The sequence below is a fragment of the Sciurus carolinensis genome, chromosome 7 (assembly GCF_902686445.1).
Source record: "Sciurus carolinensis chromosome 7, mSciCar1.2, whole genome shotgun sequence".
NCBI lineage: Eukaryota > Metazoa > Chordata > Mammalia > Rodentia > Sciuridae > Sciurus > Sciurus carolinensis.
The window spans coordinates 33,230,685-33,249,559 of NC_062219.1; the positions used below are offsets into that span (position 1 = coordinate 33,230,685).

Below are 18,875 nucleotides of genomic sequence, written 5' to 3' on the forward strand. Positions count from 1 at the left end.
GCAAAGCTTTTGCAGATGACCAGGATTGTGTACATAGATGATTCTAAGGGATCTTCAAAAAACTACTAACACTAATAAATGTGAAATCATAAAGGTCGTAGGATAAAGAGTCAATATAGGGCTGGGGAGATAGCTCAGCTGGTAGAGTGCTTGCCTTGCAAGCACAAGGCCCTGAGTTCGATCCCAGTACCAAAAAAAAAAAAAAAAAAAAAGAGTCAATATAAAAAATCAATTCTATTTCTAGATGCTAGCAAAAGACAATTGGAAAATAGAATTTTTAAATGTTCTTTGAAATAGCACAGAAATCCCATAAAATTTGTAGAAACAAATGTAACAAACTCGTACACTTTAGCAAGTCCAGTACACTGAAAACAAAATATTGCTAAAAAAAGACATAAATAAGTGGAAGGATCTATCGTGTAACAGATTGAAAACACAACATGGCCAAGGTATCAATTATCCCCACAATTACTCTATATATTTCATTTATTCCAATAAAAATATTAATATTTTTTGACAAGTTGATTCTGAAATTTATATGGAAATCCAAAGAACCTAGTATAGTCAAATAAGCATAAAAAAATAAAGTCCAAATAAAGTTGGACAATTTCCACTCTTTCAAGTCTTTCTAATCAGCTAGAGCATTTTACGACATTAGCATAAGGATTGAATAATAGAACAAAAGAAAATCAAGAATCCACCCTTACTAATATAAGGCCATTCAGTGGAGAAAAGGTTATTTCAATAAACATTGCAGGAATGAATGGATGAGAATTGAGGTATGATTCATCTTGTGGCAAATTCCTCTTTTCAAACCTGTGAAACCAGAAAACAAATTGTATGCCTCCAAAATGCAAGGGTGGGAATGATAGAGGACAAGACATTACTATTCAGAAATGGAGTAATAGACGAGTAAAAAGGAGTCACACATGCTCCAAGCAAATCTGAAAGTTAGCATGGAAGACTGCTCGAGAATAATCCTCTTGATCTTGATATTCCTCTTCTGAGCCCATCAGGGCAGTGGCCCTAGACTCTCAGTTCTGAACAGCTGTCACAATCCCCCTGGAGCACAGGAGTAGTTTTGCCTTCCTCTCACCATCCACAAAAATTAATTCAAATGGATCAAAGCTAAAACTATGACGTTTCTTAAAAAAAAAAAAAAAAAAGAAAACACTTAAGATAGACAAAGATTTTTTTCTTAGGCTGTTAAAACATAACCGGAAAACTCAAAAAACTAATGAACTCTACTCCATAAAAATTAATATTTTCTACTAAACATGGAAACCATTTTAAAAATGAGAAAGCAAGCTAAGATAGGGAAAAATATTTACCATATATTTATCTTGTGAAAAACTTGGATATATAATGTATTAGAATTCTAATGAGTAAAAGTATTGGGAAACTGAATTATAATGGGCAAAAAATAAGTGGTCCAATCATGTAAATATTAAACCACGAAAAACTCATTAATGGTTATGTAAATTCAAAGTATGTATGGAATGGGAATTTGCTGTAAAGGGGCATTAGGAACTTTCCAGGGTGATATAAAATATTTTGTATCTTGACTGAGGTGTTAGTTGAGCAAGTGTGAACTTTGTCAAAATGCATGGATCTATACATTGAAGTTTTATGCACTTCATTGTAAATAAAATATACATCAATAAAAAATAAGCATGGGGGAAGAAGATCTGAAAATAATCAATAGAGAAGTGAAACATCAGCAAGTATAATGTAAAATTAATTTCTATTTTGTTATGGAAATGATCACTTTACCGTTTTAATTATACAAGTCCTGGCCAATATTAAGAATTACTTGGAATTCATTGAAAATACACTAATTTGGACAACACAAAGAGGAAGCATGAAAATACACTAAGTAGTAATGACAACTGTTTTAGAACTAAAATCTGATAAAGGATAATCCACAGTAAGATTATCTGTTAAGCCTACAGAAAAGAACAATAGATTGTTAGGGTACTTGGATTTTAATAATTCTGGCTCTGTCGGTTTTCCAGCCCATCCCGACCACAACCAGTATTCAACAACTTGTAAATATGATTATTTTAGATGATTATAACTAAAAAACAGTACATATTATTATTCAATAATTCTAAACAAAAGTCAATAAAGATGCATTTATTCCTTTTTTTTTTTTTTTTTTCAACATTCATTGAAAGCCGGCTAAGTGTCCATCACTGGGCTTAGGCACTGAGGTTACCGTAGTTGAGAAGACATGGTCTCCGTGGTCAAGAGAAGGGTGGTTTCAATTCCTCCAGAAGTTCGGCCACTCACAGACATCAGGTTGGTCCCAGCGGCAGCCCACGCATTTTCGGTAGGCTGCAGCCCCGCGCCTGTTAAGGGTACTTCTTTCCTTCTACAAGTTAGCACCAAACAGAAAGCAACTCCCGCTCCAGCCGGGAGGTGGCGGCCCGCAGTTGACGCGACTCAGGATGACTTGGACTCGAGGATCAGTCGAGGGGGCGCTCTAGTCCAGGTCGCGGGCCGCCCTTCGCCAAACGGAACCATCGGGTCTGGCCACTGATTTCTGGGGGTTTCGTAAAGGGCGCGCACCCGGACCTTCCCGGCTTCCGTGCCGGTTCCTGTTTCTGGGCTCTGGATAAAGGAAGCGACGAGGGGTGAGAGCGGCGGCTTCCTCCCGGAGACTCCGCCCCCGTGCTACTTCTTCCCGGAGCTCGGGCCTGCCCAGCACTTTGCCCGGCGTCCCGGGAAGACCGGGGCGGGGGCGATGGTACAGATGGAGGCACAACTGCAGAGCATTTTCGAGGAGGTGGTGGTGAGTGCAACTACCGGCAGTCCGGGACTATGGCTCAGGAGCGGTGACACAGAAGCAGCCGATTAAGGAACTCGGCCTGGGCAACCTCCTCTCCCGCCTCCCCTTTGTTTTGACACCAAGTGTAATTACCGGGAATTAGTGTTAGCACAAAAAGAGAGAGACCGGGACGAGTGCAAACTCCACGGGTCAGCTGTTGTACCTGGGGAGAGCAAAGTTGGGCTTTAGACTGAGAAACCCGGTATCCCAAGGAGGCCAAAGAGTTAAGCAGGGTGCTAGTGTGACAGAGTAAGAGTTCTTCCACTCTTATGAGGTGGCTAGAGGATAAAATTAGGCTAGGTCACGTTGAAGGGTCTGGCCAAAATGGTGGGGGCTATCTGGAAAATCTTGGGGAAGAATAGTCCAAGTGAGCTATTGTGAGTAGTGTCTGACTCTGTCCAGGTAAAAGCAAAAAGTGGGCGTGAGGCTGGATGAAGGGGGATAGTAAAGATGGTGTCTTTTAGGTCTAATACTGAGAAATGTGTAGTGGAGGCTGGGATATGAGATAACAGAGTATAGGGATTGGGCACTGCCGGGAATGTGGGCACAATTGGTCATTGATCTTTCTGAGGTCCTACACTAACGAACACTGGCCATTGGATTTCTTTACTCCAAAAAGGGGGGAATTGTGAGGTGTGTGGGTTGGTATGAGAAGTCTGGCCTCCAATAAACCGGAGATGATGGGTTTTAAACCTTGGAGGGTTGAGGGGGTCAGAGGATATTGAGGAAGGGTCACATAGTGAGTGGGATCCCTTAACTTGATGTGAACTGGGGAATGATGTCTTGCAATTTTAGGTCGTGAAGACTATGGGGTTAATCCTAGCAAGCAAAGGACTAACCGGGAGCTTAGGGACCATAGAGAACTGATCCAGACTAGAATGAACCAAAAAGAAGGTAGTGGACTTTAAAGGAGGGGATAATAATAGAAGCTTTTAATTTGTGAAGAAGATCTCAACTCAATAAGGGGACTGGGCAGTTTGGTACTACCAAAAAGGAATGGGACAGTGAAACAGATCCAAATGTGCAAAAAAGGGGAGGTGTCTTCAGGGGATAGATAGGGGCCCCTGAAACCCCCATAATGGCATGGTATTCTGTCGTTAAGGAAAGAACTGCCCCACTGTCAACCATAAATGAAACCACATGGCTGTCCACCATCCCTGTAACCCTGGGCTCCTCAGATGTACCACTTGAGGTGGCAGGGACAATGGAATCTGGACCCCTCATTCCAATAGTTCCTTGCAAGGGAGTTATGGATCAGGCGACTGTGCCTGGGGAGGAGTGTTCTTCCCTGGGGAGATTCCACCATCCAGTGTCCCCATTGTCCATGCTTGGGACAAGGTTGGTTAGGGCAAAATTTTGCCCAGTGTCCAGTTTGCCCACAGGGCCTTGGGTGTATTTTGAAGGGTCCTGTGGAATCTCGAGCCATTGGAGTATTTAAAGGTCGAGTCAGGGCATAAGCTGTAGGGGCTTTCTGGGGCTCTGAATTGCGGAGGCTAGGAGCTGATATTTAGCTTTAAGATGCCTCTTTCCTTTTTGGCTTCATCCTCCTGGTTCGTAAAAACCTTGAAAGCTGTATCTGGAAGTAACTGTTGAGGAAACTCAGGACCTCTCTCTAGCTGCCTGAGTTTCTTGTGGATGTCAGGTGCAGACCACTGATAAAATTAAAATGTCAAAAGAGACTGTGACGGGGCTATTGACATTCAAATTTGTGTATTTCCTTGAGTGGGGCCAAAAATGAGGCAGAATTTTTATCAGGTCCCTGAGCCATTTCCCTTATCTTTTCCAGTTTACTTGAGTGTGGGAATTTTTTGACCATATGCTGTAATCTGTAACTCCTGAGTCTTGAGGTTGGTATGTCCTATCATGTTCAGTTGAGGGAACAGCAGCATCTACTGCCTGGTAGATATCAGGGTTTGGCCATGTAAGAGATCGAAATGATCTCTGGCAGCCTGCCAGATACAACCACACTCATCATTGGTCAGGGTGGCATTTAGTATATAATATACATCTGCCCAAGCGAGATGGTATACCTGAGTCAGACGGGTGAATTCCTTCTTAAAATTGGCAGGATTTTCAGAAAATGAGCCTAATTTGTCCTCTATTTGGGACATATCTGTCATAGAGAAGGGGATATGAACTGGACGGTCCCTTCAGCTCCTGCTACTTCCTGTAAGGGGACAATGTATTTTGCTGGGAGTCTTTGACTGAGTAAGGGGATGGGATGGCAGTGGGGAGGGAGAGTGTGAAGATTGTGAAGGAGAGCCTAATGGGGGAACCGGGGGACCTGACGTGGCCCCAATGAAGCTTTGGGGAGGAGAGCCCAAAGGGGAGAGGGAGTCCTCAGGGGGGCTTTGGGGAAGAGAGCCTGGAGGGAAGAGGGAGTCCTAGTGGTAGGGGGTGCTGTGGGGCCCTGGGACCTGTAAGGAGGGGGATCATCAGCTATCTCTGGTGTTGTGAATGAGGAAAGATATTGTAAATTTGTTGCTAGTAACTGTAACATAGTACAAGTCTGATATAGGGAGGGGTTTAAGTGGAGGAAAATAAAAATCTGTAGGTACGGGAGTTCCAACTACTTGCCATTTTAAATTAAGTATTTTTCTAAAGCTTGTAGAACCTCTTTATTGAGAGTTCCATATTGGGACCATGTATGTTGGCTATCCAGTTTGTATTGTGGCCCGATTTGAGTACTGAGCTTAATGAGGCATTTCATTTGAAGGTCAGTATTGGAAAAGAGGTGTTTAAGATTGGTGGAGAGAGGGCCCAAGGGGGTGTCTCTGGGAATTGATTGGGTAGTTCCCATCTTTGGAGAGGCTCGACAGAAATGACAACAAGAAGCAAAGCGTCCTCTTTATGCCACCTGATGTACCAGTCCCCGACTGGACTTCCCAAGAGGGACTGGGGAAACGTCTTTCCTCAGTCCCAGTCGTAAGGGACTTGGTCCCTGGTTTGCCTAACCGCAGAGTCTTTATCCAGCAGAGAAGAAATGAGTGAGGCATAGGGTTTCTGGTTAATAAATGGGATCTTACCTCTCTGAAGGGATGAGAAGGTGGATGCAGAAGCAAAATGGCAAGTAGTCCCCTGATTTGTGGAGTTTGCTGGGTGTGGAAAGAAAGGGAAGATTGGGGAGGGAGCAGAAGTAGTAATGCCAACAAAGGGTGTGATATAAGTCCCTTTACTGTTCACACGGCATAAAGCCCCAAAAGTTTAGTAGTGGTTGATGTCTGGTACCCCCGGAGGGCTGTCAGAGTCAGGTCTCAGACTCAAAACCTTCGTGCAATGCTAGGGAGTTGCCCCAGCCAGATGCCTTCAGTTGTGTTTGAGCCATCCTTCTGCCTCACACACCAAACTTCTCCCACACAGTGGTTGACATCTGGTACCCCTAAGGGCTGTTAGAGTTCGGTGTCAGACCCAAAACCTTTGCATAGCACCAGAGAGTTGCCCCTGGCCAGCTGACTCAGTTATCTTGGGCCCTCCATCTATCTCTCGCACTGCATGTCTCCCGCATGAAGTGGACAGTGAGGGCATGGGAGGCCTCGTCCAACAGGGAAAGGGAATGGAGATTCAGCTGTAGCTATGAGCGGTGGCTGGGGGTCTCCCAGCTTCAGAGAGCCTTAAAGGTGCTGGCAGGTTAGTCTCCAGGCCTCATCAACTGTTTAACTGATTGTGGGGGAAGGGAAGGGATTGCAGGGAAGTAGGAAATATTACCTGGCTCTCTTGATACCTGATCAGGGAACCAAAATGTTAGCACTAAACGAGAGAGCCCAGGATGAGTGCAAACTCTGCAGATCAGCTCTTCTATTCAGGAACGAAGTCTGACACAGGAACATGGGTGCAGGGATGAAATGGTGTCATGGGAACTCAGTTGCTGGTAGACAGTGAGCCCCCTGAAAAAGAAAAGGACTGGATTTATACAGATTATTTTGAGGGTGATCTAGTGAACATATATCAGTTTTGCTTAGACAATCAGGAATGTGTACCTTTTTGGTCAGGGTCTGTGGAAAACATTCATCTTGGGAGATGAAAGCTGTCAATGCATGGCCTTCATTTTTATTCCCTTTTCTTGTCCCCAGGTTTCATTATTTTGGGAATTTTATTCTCCATATCCATTAATTAGTGATTCTCAAATTTCTGTCAAATTGAAGTATCCTTTTGAATTCACAGCACCCTTTGGGACAGACTTAATTGGTATTGTTAATTTCAGTACATTGCTGATTTAGGTGACTTGCTCTTGCCGCGTTGTAATATTTTGCTAAGGGAAGCCCTCCCCCTTTTATTCAGGTAGTTTACTTGTTTTATTTTGTTTTTTACAGAAAACGGAAGTTATAGAAGAGGCTTTCCCCGGGTATGTGCGTGGACGATTTTTGTGGTTTTAAAGGGATTAATTTTCGTAAGATTTTACTTGAATTGTTTTGGCAGCTTATAAGATCCACTATTCTCGTTGTTTAATTATCTTTTTAAAACTAGTGGCAACTAATCTATTTTTGCTTTTATAGGATGTTTATGGATACCCCTGAAGATGAAAAAACAAAACTTATTAGCTGTTTGGGGGCCTTCAGACAGTTTTGGGGTGGTCTTTCTCAGGTGAGCACTGCATTTTTAATATGTTCAGCTAAGGATTGTTGGCCCCTTTCATTTTTACATTTACTTTGATATTGCTGTTAAGATTTTTTAGTAAAGAGAGAACTAAAACTTTTATTCTGGTTTCCATTTTGTTTTTAAATTGTATACTTAAGGGGGTAACTGAGAATTCACATTGATAACAGCACTGTGGGACATGTTTTTAAAACTCTCTTGTTAGACTATATTAAAGGGTATTTGGTACACTTGTAAAATTTTCCTGTAATAAATAAAAATTTCCTTTATTTACTCAGCAATAAAAAGTGCACAACAGTGATACAAAGGCACTACAGTAAAGATTTAAAGATGCTACAGTAAGGATACAAAGATTCTATAATAAACATACAAGACATTGCAGTAAAAATGGGAAAAGGAGCAGTAAATTTAGTAACAAAGAATAGCCACCAGTATCTTCTCATGGTTTGTCATAGGTGGGAAATGAGATCTGTATGCTGTGAGCCAAGGGTGGTAAGATTTGCAACTCAGATATGGATCATAGAGGCATTACATTCATATTTTAAAACTTTATTTTAATTATTTTGAAGTAGATGTTATATTCTTAGTGTTCAAAATACAAATAATAAAAACAAGGTGGATCCAATGAGTAGTCTCTCGCCTGTCTTCTTAGCTTAGCCACCTGTTCTTTTCCAGTCTGTAGCCATTTATCTCAATTTGTTTCCTTCTAGAAATACTTTTTAGTAGAATCAATCTATGTCTCTCTGTCTGTCTCTCCCCACCCTCACCCCTCTTTTTTCAGTGTCAGGGTTAGAACCTGGGGTTTCACACATGCTAAGTATGTGCTCTACCATTGTACTACATCCCCTTCTCAGAATCATTTTGATGTAATTGTCACATATTATTTGTACTTCTCATTGATTAGCACCTTTTTTCCTGTTAATAGTAGTTTCTGGGGATAATTCCATTTCTGTCCATTAAGAGTTACTTCTTTACTTTCTTATAGCAGTATAATAGTCTATGCATGTATGTACCCTCCTTTATTTAGCCAAGCCCTTACTAAATGACATTTAGATTACTTCTTAACTTTTCTACTTTGAACAGTGCTGTAATTAATAATATTATGCATAGAACATAGCATAAATTTCTGTAAGTACTATCTTTGAGTCAAAGGATATATATATATATGTTTATATATATATATGTAAATATATAAATATATGTATATATACATTTGTAATTTTATAGAACTTGTCTAAATTGCTATAATAGTTAATTCTATTTTATAGCCTTACCATAGAGTTTTAGTAACTTTTTGTTTTTGTCCTTCAAACACATGAGAAATTTTATCTCTGTGTAGTTTATTTTCCATTCCTCTCAGTAGTATTGAACATCTTTCAAACATTTGAATATTTTAAATAATTCATTAAAAATTTTATGATGTAAGGTAGGGCCCTTATCTTCAAGAAGTTTATATTCCAATGGGGGAGCCAGAAAGAAAATTGGGATTTCAAAATCATGGTTATATGTGTTGATAACAGAAATGCATGTACGGAAAGAGAAGCAGGACATACAGTCTCTTCTTGAACAGAGACTTACTTGAGATATCCTAGAAGACAAACTTTGATATGAGCTGAACTTTTTTGGTATCAACTTAAAATTTTGCAAGTCCAGAAATTTGATGTCATTGAACTTTTAGTGGACTCTTGTTTGGGCTTCTAGGGATGAGATTCACACTAAATTTTCATGAGGCTAATGCACTAACTCATTATAGATTTTTTTTTTCTCCCAGTGATAGGAATTTTTATATCTACCAGTAAGGTCTAATAGTATCTTTTGTAGACTTTGTTTGACCATGAATGCTAATAAAATTTCACTACATTGGGAGGTCCCGTATAGTGAAAGTGGTAAGAAGTTAATCTATATAATTGCAAGATGTTAAACTTAATATAACAAATACTAAGTCTGAATTTTTTTCTTCTTGCTTTTTCATCCATAAGTGGATCAAAATATTTTTCATAGTAGATGAAAATAATTGTACAATGAATATTTCATTCATAATCATGATATACTCCCAGGTGTATTATTAGCTATTATTAGTTACAAAATGTAATTTTGGGCCTAAAATAATTTTCTGATTTTCCAGGAGTCTCATGAACAGTGCATCCAGTGGATTGTTAAATTATCCATGGCCAGCATAGTCCTAAAAGAATTTCTTTTCTTTATGACTGCTTAGCAATGGCAGTTGAAACTGGTCTCCTTCCACCCAGGTATGTTAAATGGTGGGTGTGAGCAACCTAAAGAATTTTCTTCTTTATGCATTTTGGGAAATTGGTTAAGATGTTGTTGTACAAAGATAAGTGAATGAAGAAGGAAATGAGTATCCTCAAGTGACTGGGATTAATAGGCAGCTTTTATTCACAGTTTCTTACATACTTACACTTTAATTTGGCTAGGGCTGAAATTGTGACAAATGCTTCCACACACATACATCTGATAGTTAATTCATGTGAAACTTCCACTGGAATTCTCAGCCAGAACCTATACATGCCCTCACCTTGTGGCCTGGACTTTCTCACATCTTGATGGGATCCAAGAGAAAGCTTGCAGAACAGGTGTAAGAAGGGAAGTTATCCCTTATCCCTGTGGCCATAGTCTTAGGCCTATCCAGATCTATAGAGAGAAAATATACACCCTCCCTCTACCTCTCCAAGGGAGGAGAATCAGTATCACGTTGCTTGCGGGTTGAAAATCTTTCTGCCTACCATCTTGGAAAAATACAGTCTACCACTAACTGGTAGGTGGTAAACATTTAGCCAGAAGTTTTTGACAATTTTCTTTCTCATAAAAATATAATGAATATTACTTATTTCTACTTGGTATTTGCTTTTTTATACAAACAAAAAAAGGTGAAATGTTTGTATTTAAAAGTATGCTTAAGTAATAATGCACTTTTACGAAACATACTTGCTGTGACAAATATAATACCTATAGTACACAGATTATAGCTATTTAGGAATTTTCAGAATTACTTATTGTAACTGGAATGATTATTCCTTTTTTTTCTAGGATGGTTTGTGAATCTCTCATAAACTCTGACACTCTTGAATGGGAAAGAACACAGCTCTGGGCCTTAACATTTAAACTGGTTCGGAAAATCATTGGGGGAGTGGATTACAAGGTATTGTTTTTCTTTTAAATTATAAGTTGTTGTTTACAGACAAAATTAATATATATATGTATATGCATACACAAACATATATATGTATATACACATATATACACACACAATTTTCAAGTGAGAGAAACAAAGCTGGAGCATTTACATAATGTACCTATTTTCTGTTGTATTATTTCCTAAAAGGATTTAAGATTACTCAGTATTGTCCAGTACTTCTTCATTTCCTTCTAACACTCCGTTTTTTAATTTTTAAATTTTTTTTGTTTTTAAAATTTTTACGTGTTCTAATTAGTTATACATGACAACAGAATGCATTCTGATTTGTTGTACATGAATGGAACACAACTCTTCATTTCTCTGATTGTGCATGAGGTAGAGTCAAACCATTTGCATGATCTTACAAGTACCTAGGGTAATAATGTCAATCTCATTCCATCATTTTTCCACTCCCCTGCCCCCTTCCCTCCTCCCAGTGCAAAATTCCTCCATTAATACATCCCTCCCCACCAATTATGGATCACCAACCACATATCAGAGAAACCATTTGGCCTTTGATTTTTTTGGGATTTGCTTGTTTTGCTTAGCAATTCCATCCATTTACCTGCATATGCCATAATTTTATTCTCCTTTAAGACTGGGTAATATTCCATTGTGCATATATACCATAGTTTTCTTGATCTGTTCATCTGTTGAAGGGCATCTAGGTTGGTTCCATAGCTTAACTATAGTGAATTGAACTTCTATAAACATTGATGTGGCTGCATCACTGTAGTATGCTGATTTTAAGTCTTTTGGATATAGACCAAGGACTGGGAGGGATAGCTGGGTAAAATGGTGGTTCCATTCCAGGTTTTCTAAGGAATTTCCATACTGTTTTCCAAAGTGTTTGTACTAATTTGCAGTCCCACCAGCAATGTATGAGTGTTCCTTTTTCCCCCACATCCTCACCAACACTTATTGTTGCTTGTATTCTTAACATTGCCATTCTGACCAGAGTGAGATGATAATCTTAGATTTCCATTTCTCTAATTACTAGAAATGTTGAACATTTTTTCAAATATTTGTTGATCGATTGTATATTTTCTTCTGGAAGTGCTCAGTTCCTTAGCTCATTTATTGGCTGGATTATTTGTTTTCTGGTGTTAAGTTTTTTGAGTTCTTTATATATCCTGGAGATTAGTGCTCTGTCTAATGTGTATGTGGTAAAGATTTTTTCCCACTCTGTAGTCTCTCTCTTCACATTATTGTTTCCTTTGCTGAGAAGAAGCTTTTTAGTTTGAATCTATCCCATTTGTTGATTCTTGATTTTATTTCTTGTACTGTAGGAGTCTTGTTAAGGAAGTCAAGTCCTAAGCCAACATGATGAAGATTTGGTCCTACTTTTTCTTCTGTTAGGTGCAGGATCTCTGCTCTAATTCCTAGGTCCTTAATCCACTTTGAGTTAAGGTCTATGGAGAGTAAGAGATAGGGATTTAATTTCACTTTGTTGCATATGAATTTCCAGTTTTCTCAGCACCATTTGTTGAAGAGACTTTTCTCCAATGTATGTTTTTGGCATCTTTGTGTCATATGAGATAACTCTATGTGGGTTTGTCTCTGTGTCTTCTGTACTGTTGGTCTACTTGTCTATTTTGATGCCAATACCATACCGTTTTTGTTACTGTAGCTTTGTAGTATAGTTTAAGTTCTGATATTGTGGTGCCTCCTGCTTCATTTTTCTTGCTAAGGATTGCTGTGGCTATTCTGGGCCTCTTATTTTTCCAATGAATTTCATAATTGCTTTCTCTATTTCTGCGAGGAAAGATTGTTGGAATTTTAACTGGAATTGCATTGAATCTGTATAACACTTTTGGTAGTAGGGCCATTTTGACAATATTAATTCAGCCTATCCAAGAGCATATTCAAAGTTAGAGTCTTCCTGCCTCAGCCTGCAAAGCTTTTTGACCTTTGTAATAGTAAGAAACTTCTCTAATGTTTTGAGGGCCAAAAAAGGTTAGTAGAGTATTGAAAGTTTCATTTTTATTTATAAGTAACTTACTTTATATTGTAAAACATTTTAGATTTTTACTTTGAAGCATGACTCTTTTCTCAAATTAGCATTATGTACTTAAATGTTAACTCTGCATAAGAAAATTTAAAGGTATGACCTTGAAAGGAATAGTTAATCCTGAAAACTGAATGTCTTAGCAACCACATGAATATTACTTAGTCTGTACCTTTTTTCCTTTTATCAGGGTGTTCGAGATCTCTTAAAGGTGATTTTGGAGAAAATCTTGACAATTCCTAATACAGTGAGTTCTGCTGTTGTACAACAGCTGTTAGCAGCACGAGAGGTAATTTATACATGTTGAAATTCATTGATCATAACCTCAAAAAAAGCCTAGTTTTATTTGGATCTATGCTTTTAAAATTTAAGATAATTTGAGAATGTTTCATTTCTATCCCCACCAAAATTAATGATGGTATTTCAATTGTATTATATTTCAAAGGGAATTTTTAATTTTTAATTTAAGGTTTTTAATTGTGGAAACAATAATATAGATATTAAAGTACTTAAAAGCATTATAAAACATCATAAGCCTATGAACCACTTAAAAGATTTTCTTGCTTTGTAACTTATTTCACAAGAATTGTCATTTTGGTCTATTGCTCTCCTAAATCTATAAATATTTAAAGCAGTTTTAAGGTATTTACTATTTGTCAACAGTTCATTTTGTTGTTTATTATTCATTATGTTTAGACTTTCTTTAAGGGCTTTTCTTTATTCTACCACTAAACCCAATAAATCCATGAAATAATATATCTTTATTTTTTAACTGATAAGTAAAACTTGTTCGTGCACATTGTAGAATGACTGAATCAGGCTATTTAACATAGATTACCCCATGTATTTATTTTTGTGGTGAGAATGCTTTAAAATCTATTTAGAGCAATTTTCAAGTATATAATACATTGTTATTAATTATAGTCGCCATAATGTACAATAGATCTCCTGAATTTGTCCTGCCTAACTGAAGCTTTGTCCTTTGATCAACATCTCCCCAAAAAAGTAATCTTTCTACTTTTTTTTTTTTTTTTTTTTTGGTGGTGGTGCTAGGGATTAAAACCAGGGCTTTATATGCCTACTAGGCAAGTGCTCTGCCACTGAGCTACATCCCCAGCAAATCTTTTCACTTTTTAATATCCTTTTTATTGTTGTAGCCATTGTTGTATTTAAAGACCTTATATGTGTGACTAGTCAAAAATAAAGTTACCCTTTTATTTTTCTTAGGTTATAGCATATATCTTGGAAAGAAATGCCTGCTTATTACCAGCCTATTTTGCAGTCACAGAGATCAGGAAACTATATCCTGAGGGAAAACTTCCACACTGGGTATATTTTATATTTTCTGAAATTTTAATCAAAAATAGTTACTTGTTACTGTTTATATGCTTATTTTTAATAGTGGTTACTTTTATCCTTAGATAATATGTATTTTTTTGTCATGATATATTTCTTTCATTTCTTTTGACATAGTTCTTATGCTCTTTGTTAAAAAATATACAGCTACATCCAATGGCGAAGAATTTTTGGTGCAACTTTGTTTAATTCAGGGACAGATGAACTAGTAAATAATTGTTTGGAAGGGAAAAAAAGTGGGGGGAGGTAATCTTTTAGCTAATTATCATGTGCCTGGCATTGACTAACAGTTTACATGTGTTATTTCAATTTATATAAATGATCACTCTATTCAGCGTAATCTTAATCTTATTTGTTTTGTTTTGTTTTTTAGTTACTTGGAAACCTAGTATCAGACTTTGTAGATACCTTCAGGCCCACGGCAAGGATAAACTCCATATGTGGTAGGATTGCAATTTAAAATATACTAAATAATACCTCATTTTTAGTGATCTTATTATTGAAGAAAGCTGAAAGATAGTTTCTTATACTTGTGTTGGTGGCTTGTCATTTTAGTAACTTTCTAGGACCTTAATAGCCTTATACTTATTTTCAGGTTCTTTTTGTGTTGTCTGTGGAATGGGTTTAAGTTTCAAATTAAACCATTCTAGAAGATGTGTTTCCTGATAGTTAGAAAGAACTTTGAATCTCTAGACAACTGGAAATCTCAGCAGACCTGTCCTGTGGCACAGTCATGAGAGTATGACCCTTTGTCATTCCCACCTTTGTTCTTCATTGCATATATTTAGTTTTCCATTTTCTCGTGTTTTATTTTGATTCACTGATCTTTTAAAAATAACCATGTGGTATGGCAATCTTTATAGTGCCCAAATATACTCCTAATTATACTTTTACTAAAAATTATGGTAGCCTTAGAGCTCTCTGGAAATATAGATCATATTTATTCTGTGATCAATTACAGAGCACTTCCTGTGAGTCGGATACTATTCTAGGTATTAGAAATGCAAAAATAAACAATCTAGGTAGATAATTCTGAGGCTTCTAGGTTTTGTAACTGAGTATACACTGATGTCATTTAATGAAGTAAAACAGGTTTCAAAAAGGATGATGATGAGTTACACTTCAGACATGTTGAGCCTGAGGCAGGCCTGTGAGACATTCAGGTGACAGTATTCATTAGTTAGATATATGAACGGATGGTCAAATGCTACATCTAAAGCTTCTAGGGACATCTTGCATAAAGTTAATCATGTTGACTCTCAACCAGAAGTCTCAAACTTTATACAGGGCCATGTTGTAAATATTTTAAGCTTTTGGGCTACACACTCTTGATGCTATTCAATTCCACCATTGTACTATAAAAGCTGCTTTGTTCTAGGAAGACTTTACAAAAGAGAGATGGCAGGCTGACTTCTACCCTAGGCACTTGGACAAAATGCAGCATTTCGAGTTTGGGAGCCCTGTACAGATTGATCTTCAGCCATCTGGACAAAATATAGGGAAAAAAAAATATTTCTACACTTCAGTCTTTTAAAGACATTTTAAAAACCATTTTTAGACCAGTACCTGGTTCAGCATATATAGTCATTAAATATTCATGGAGTGAATGAAGGACCTGGCACTGCTGTGTTCACATTTACTTTGAGACATTTTTGTGCTACATACAGGCCGCTGCAGTCTTCTACCAGTTGTAAATAACTCAGGTGCCATTTGTAATTCATGGAAATTGGATCCTGCAACTCTTCGTTTTCCTTTGAAAGGCCTTTTGCCATATGATAAGGTATGTTGCTAAGTATAATGAAACTTCTGGTTCATCTAACAGTCTTCATCTAGATTGTAAGATATGTGATACCATATTGTCTCTTTGTGGTCTGAACAAGTAAATATTTTAGGAAGATGGTTTTTGGTTTCTCATGTTACTCTACTATCCAAATATATTCTACCATTTGTGCTGTTTTATTTGTGCTTCAGTGGTCTACAAATACTTGGAGATAGAACACACAAATTTGAAAGTGATTCCTAGACTAAGGCTCCACATTTAAAAAGTGGTAGAACCAGGATTCGATCATTCCTAAACTGTTACTTTAATGAGCAGTCTTGTTGATTGGACTGATAATTTGGGGTGGGGGATCAGTGTAGTTGCTCTTACAACTGTATCCACAGTAAGCCAACTCTTGCTATAAAATCTTTGTCATAAAATAGTCACTTTCACTATTCTGTTTTAAAGTGACCCAAGCAGTTCTTTAAAACTAGTACTTGAAGTGAATGCACTCTTTTTGCAGTTATTTTACTATTAAAATGAAAAAAAGTATAGTAAACAGAGACTGTGATAGCTGGGTTGAAATGAGAGACTACAGCCTAATAGGAGTGAATTTACAAGAAAAGAAAAGTTCAAGAAATTCATCATAGTAACTATTGCTAAGGTTTTTTTTTTTTTTTTTTTAACCTCACAATTATAATAACACAGTTTTTAAAAGATTATCTTAAAAATCAGTACATGAAGTACTTCTTTCTAACCAAGAGGCCTATGAAAAATAAAACCAAGCTAACAATATGCAAGTAATACTTGAAATAAACTTTCCATTGACTGTATTAAAACATTGTCTCCAAAATAGATAGAAGTAAAAAATGATGTACTCTAGAAAACTTAGATAATGCAAAAAACAGTCTGGCATGCATGGAAGAGTTAGAATAAATTTAGAATGAAATCTTCCTAAATTATATTTAATAAACGTTAATATTTTTAAGTTAATATATTTTACTTTAGGCCAGCTAAATTAACAAATATGAATAGACTTTTATCTCTGTCTCTTAAAATTTGTATATTTAAGAGCCAAAAGTGATTTTGGCAATCTTATTAGGGAAATAGGAGATTATCATTTTACATTCAAGGCATCTTGGATAAATTAATCATTTTGGGGAAATGGCTGTAAACTCTGAAAAAGATTTTATTCTTAAAATGTACCTTTTTGGTTTTAGTTCATTGTAAACTAGGTTTGATTATCAGAAATTTTCTTTACATGCTTAGAAACTTTAGAAAATTGTTAGATTTTCACAGAAAGGAAGCAAAGATCTGAAGGATGTTTATGTCTAAGAGACATTATCATATAAGACAAAAAATTTATATAAATTGACTTTGTGAAACTCTAAAATTAAAAACTGTGCACCTTTTATCTTTTCAGGAAAGTAGAGGGGGAAGTACACTAGGGAAGGGAATTAGAGGACCTGGTATCTTTTTTTTTTTAACCCTCTGTATGACCTTGAGCAAGTCTTTTCCCTTGGTTTTCAAATGAGGAATGGGAACAGATCGACTATAAGCACTAAAACCCTATAATTTTTTTCCACTAGATTCTGCCTACTGTGTGAAGGTAACAGAGTGCCATTAGAGGATTTTTTAAGTCTCATTTTCAGATCATTTGAATTGACATTTATGTTGACCTTGAAGCAATAATAATTTTTTTTATTTTCTTTAAAGGATCTGTTTGAACCCCAGACTGCTTTGTTGAGATATGTATTGGGAGCAGCCTTATTCCAGGGATATGGTCTGCAATATGCTAGGTTTAAATAAGCAGGTACTGTACTATGCTGGAAACTTAGTAAAATCTGCATAGAATCTGCACTATTCTTTTCCCTTTCTTCGCTATGCTAACTGAGGCAAACAGTTAAGAACTCTTTGGTGACTTTTTTTAGTAGTTTGTTAAATAGTATATTGTTTATTATTTATATATTGCTTTAAGAATGTTTAAATTAAAAAGGAGATATTTTTAAAGTTGGTTATATTTTGCATTGCTTTTTTTCTATAAGGCCAGTTTCAAGTATACCTTTTGCAGAGAAACCTACACATGACTTAACCAAAATTTTTTATGTCTTTCTTTGTTTGGGTCTCTATTTTTGTTACCCTGGTAGCTTCAGCGTGGTGGCCTCCTTGCTGATTTTTTTTTTTTTTTTTTTTTTTTTTTTTTTGATGTGTGTTTGGTGGTTTTTGGTGGTTTAACATGTGGGAGGGTTTGTGCTGACTCTGGGTTCCTTGAGGCTGGCCTCATAGTCACTGTTTTGTCTTTCTTTTTTTCTTCCTTTATTTTTGTTCTGTCCTGTCTGTCCTGCCCATCCTCCAATGCTCTAGACCTTGAACATTGCTCAGGTATGTTCACAACCTTACTGTTGTATTGTGACTAACGATACGCTGGCCGCTTTGTAGCCACTGATTCCATTTAGAGAATACGTGTATGGTCGGGGCTTGAAATTGGCAGGACCATGCTGAGACCAAGGCCACTTAAAAAAAAAAAAAAAAAAAAAAAACTTCTTGGAGATGAGAGTTATTTTTGGTGGATGGTTTTTGTTTTTGTTTTTGGTTTTTTTGGTGTTTGTTTTTCTTTTTAAATCTTATTTTTTTAAGAGACAACACCTGGCACTCAATAAAGCCTGTCACTTTTTGATGGGTTGTTTTTCCTTCCCACTCCATTTTAATATTTTCATACTTTAGAGCAAAAACTAACCTAATGGAATTTTCAGAGATGGAAAGATTTGTGGTAGCCTCTATCTTTCCGACTGTTAAAACAAACAAACAAACAAAAACTTATGTTGCTTTGATGTTGCTTTGTCTTAAAAACAAATTTAAATCAAAACAAGAAGAAATAAAAGCACTTTAATAGAGCTATGCTGCTTTTAAAAGTTGGAGTGGTAAGCTTTATACAGGGAAGTCTTTTTTGGAAACATGGGGATTGACGAAGAAATGTCACACTCTTAGGTGACCCCACACCTCTTGACAAACACCCTTCTTTATCAGTCTTTGCCAGATGTGTTCTTCTCCTAGAGTGGGCTCCTCTCAGGTGCAGCTCACTTATGGTGGGGGAATAAACACTATGGCCATACTTTACAAACCAAACTCTTAT

The 18,875-nt window shown here is 37.0% G+C and overlaps 2 protein-coding genes across 2 annotated transcripts in view; one reads left to right on the forward strand and one right to left on the reverse strand.

Annotated features, from left to right (window-relative positions):
* Enpp3 (ectonucleotide pyrophosphatase/phosphodiesterase 3) overlaps positions 1 to 2,414 on the reverse strand; it is a 97,052-nt gene extending 94,638 nt beyond the window's left edge. The window contains 1 exon segment of the mRNA XM_047558745.1: positions 2,219 to 2,414. The gene's annotated coding sequence lies outside the window, so the exon portion shown is untranslated.
* Positions 2,415 to 2,625: 211 nt separating this feature from the next.
* The window catches only part of Med23 (mediator complex subunit 23), a 45,716-nt gene continuing 29,466 nt past the window's right edge, over positions 2,626 to 18,875 (forward strand). The window contains 13 exon segments of the mRNA XM_047557439.1: positions 2,626 to 2,794; positions 7,141 to 7,172; positions 7,324 to 7,411; positions 9,549 to 9,582; positions 9,585 to 9,672; positions 10,472 to 10,583; positions 12,818 to 12,916; positions 13,855 to 13,956; positions 14,357 to 14,426; positions 15,651 to 15,763; positions 17,459 to 17,500; positions 17,502 to 17,555; positions 18,107 to 18,124. Of these exon segments, the coding sequence (XP_047413395.1) occupies positions 2,747 to 2,794; positions 7,141 to 7,172; positions 7,324 to 7,411; positions 9,549 to 9,582; positions 9,585 to 9,672; positions 10,472 to 10,583; positions 12,818 to 12,916; positions 13,855 to 13,956; positions 14,357 to 14,426; positions 15,651 to 15,763; positions 17,459 to 17,500; positions 17,502 to 17,555; positions 18,107 to 18,124 (900 nt within the window). The 5' untranslated portion in view covers positions 2,626 to 2,746.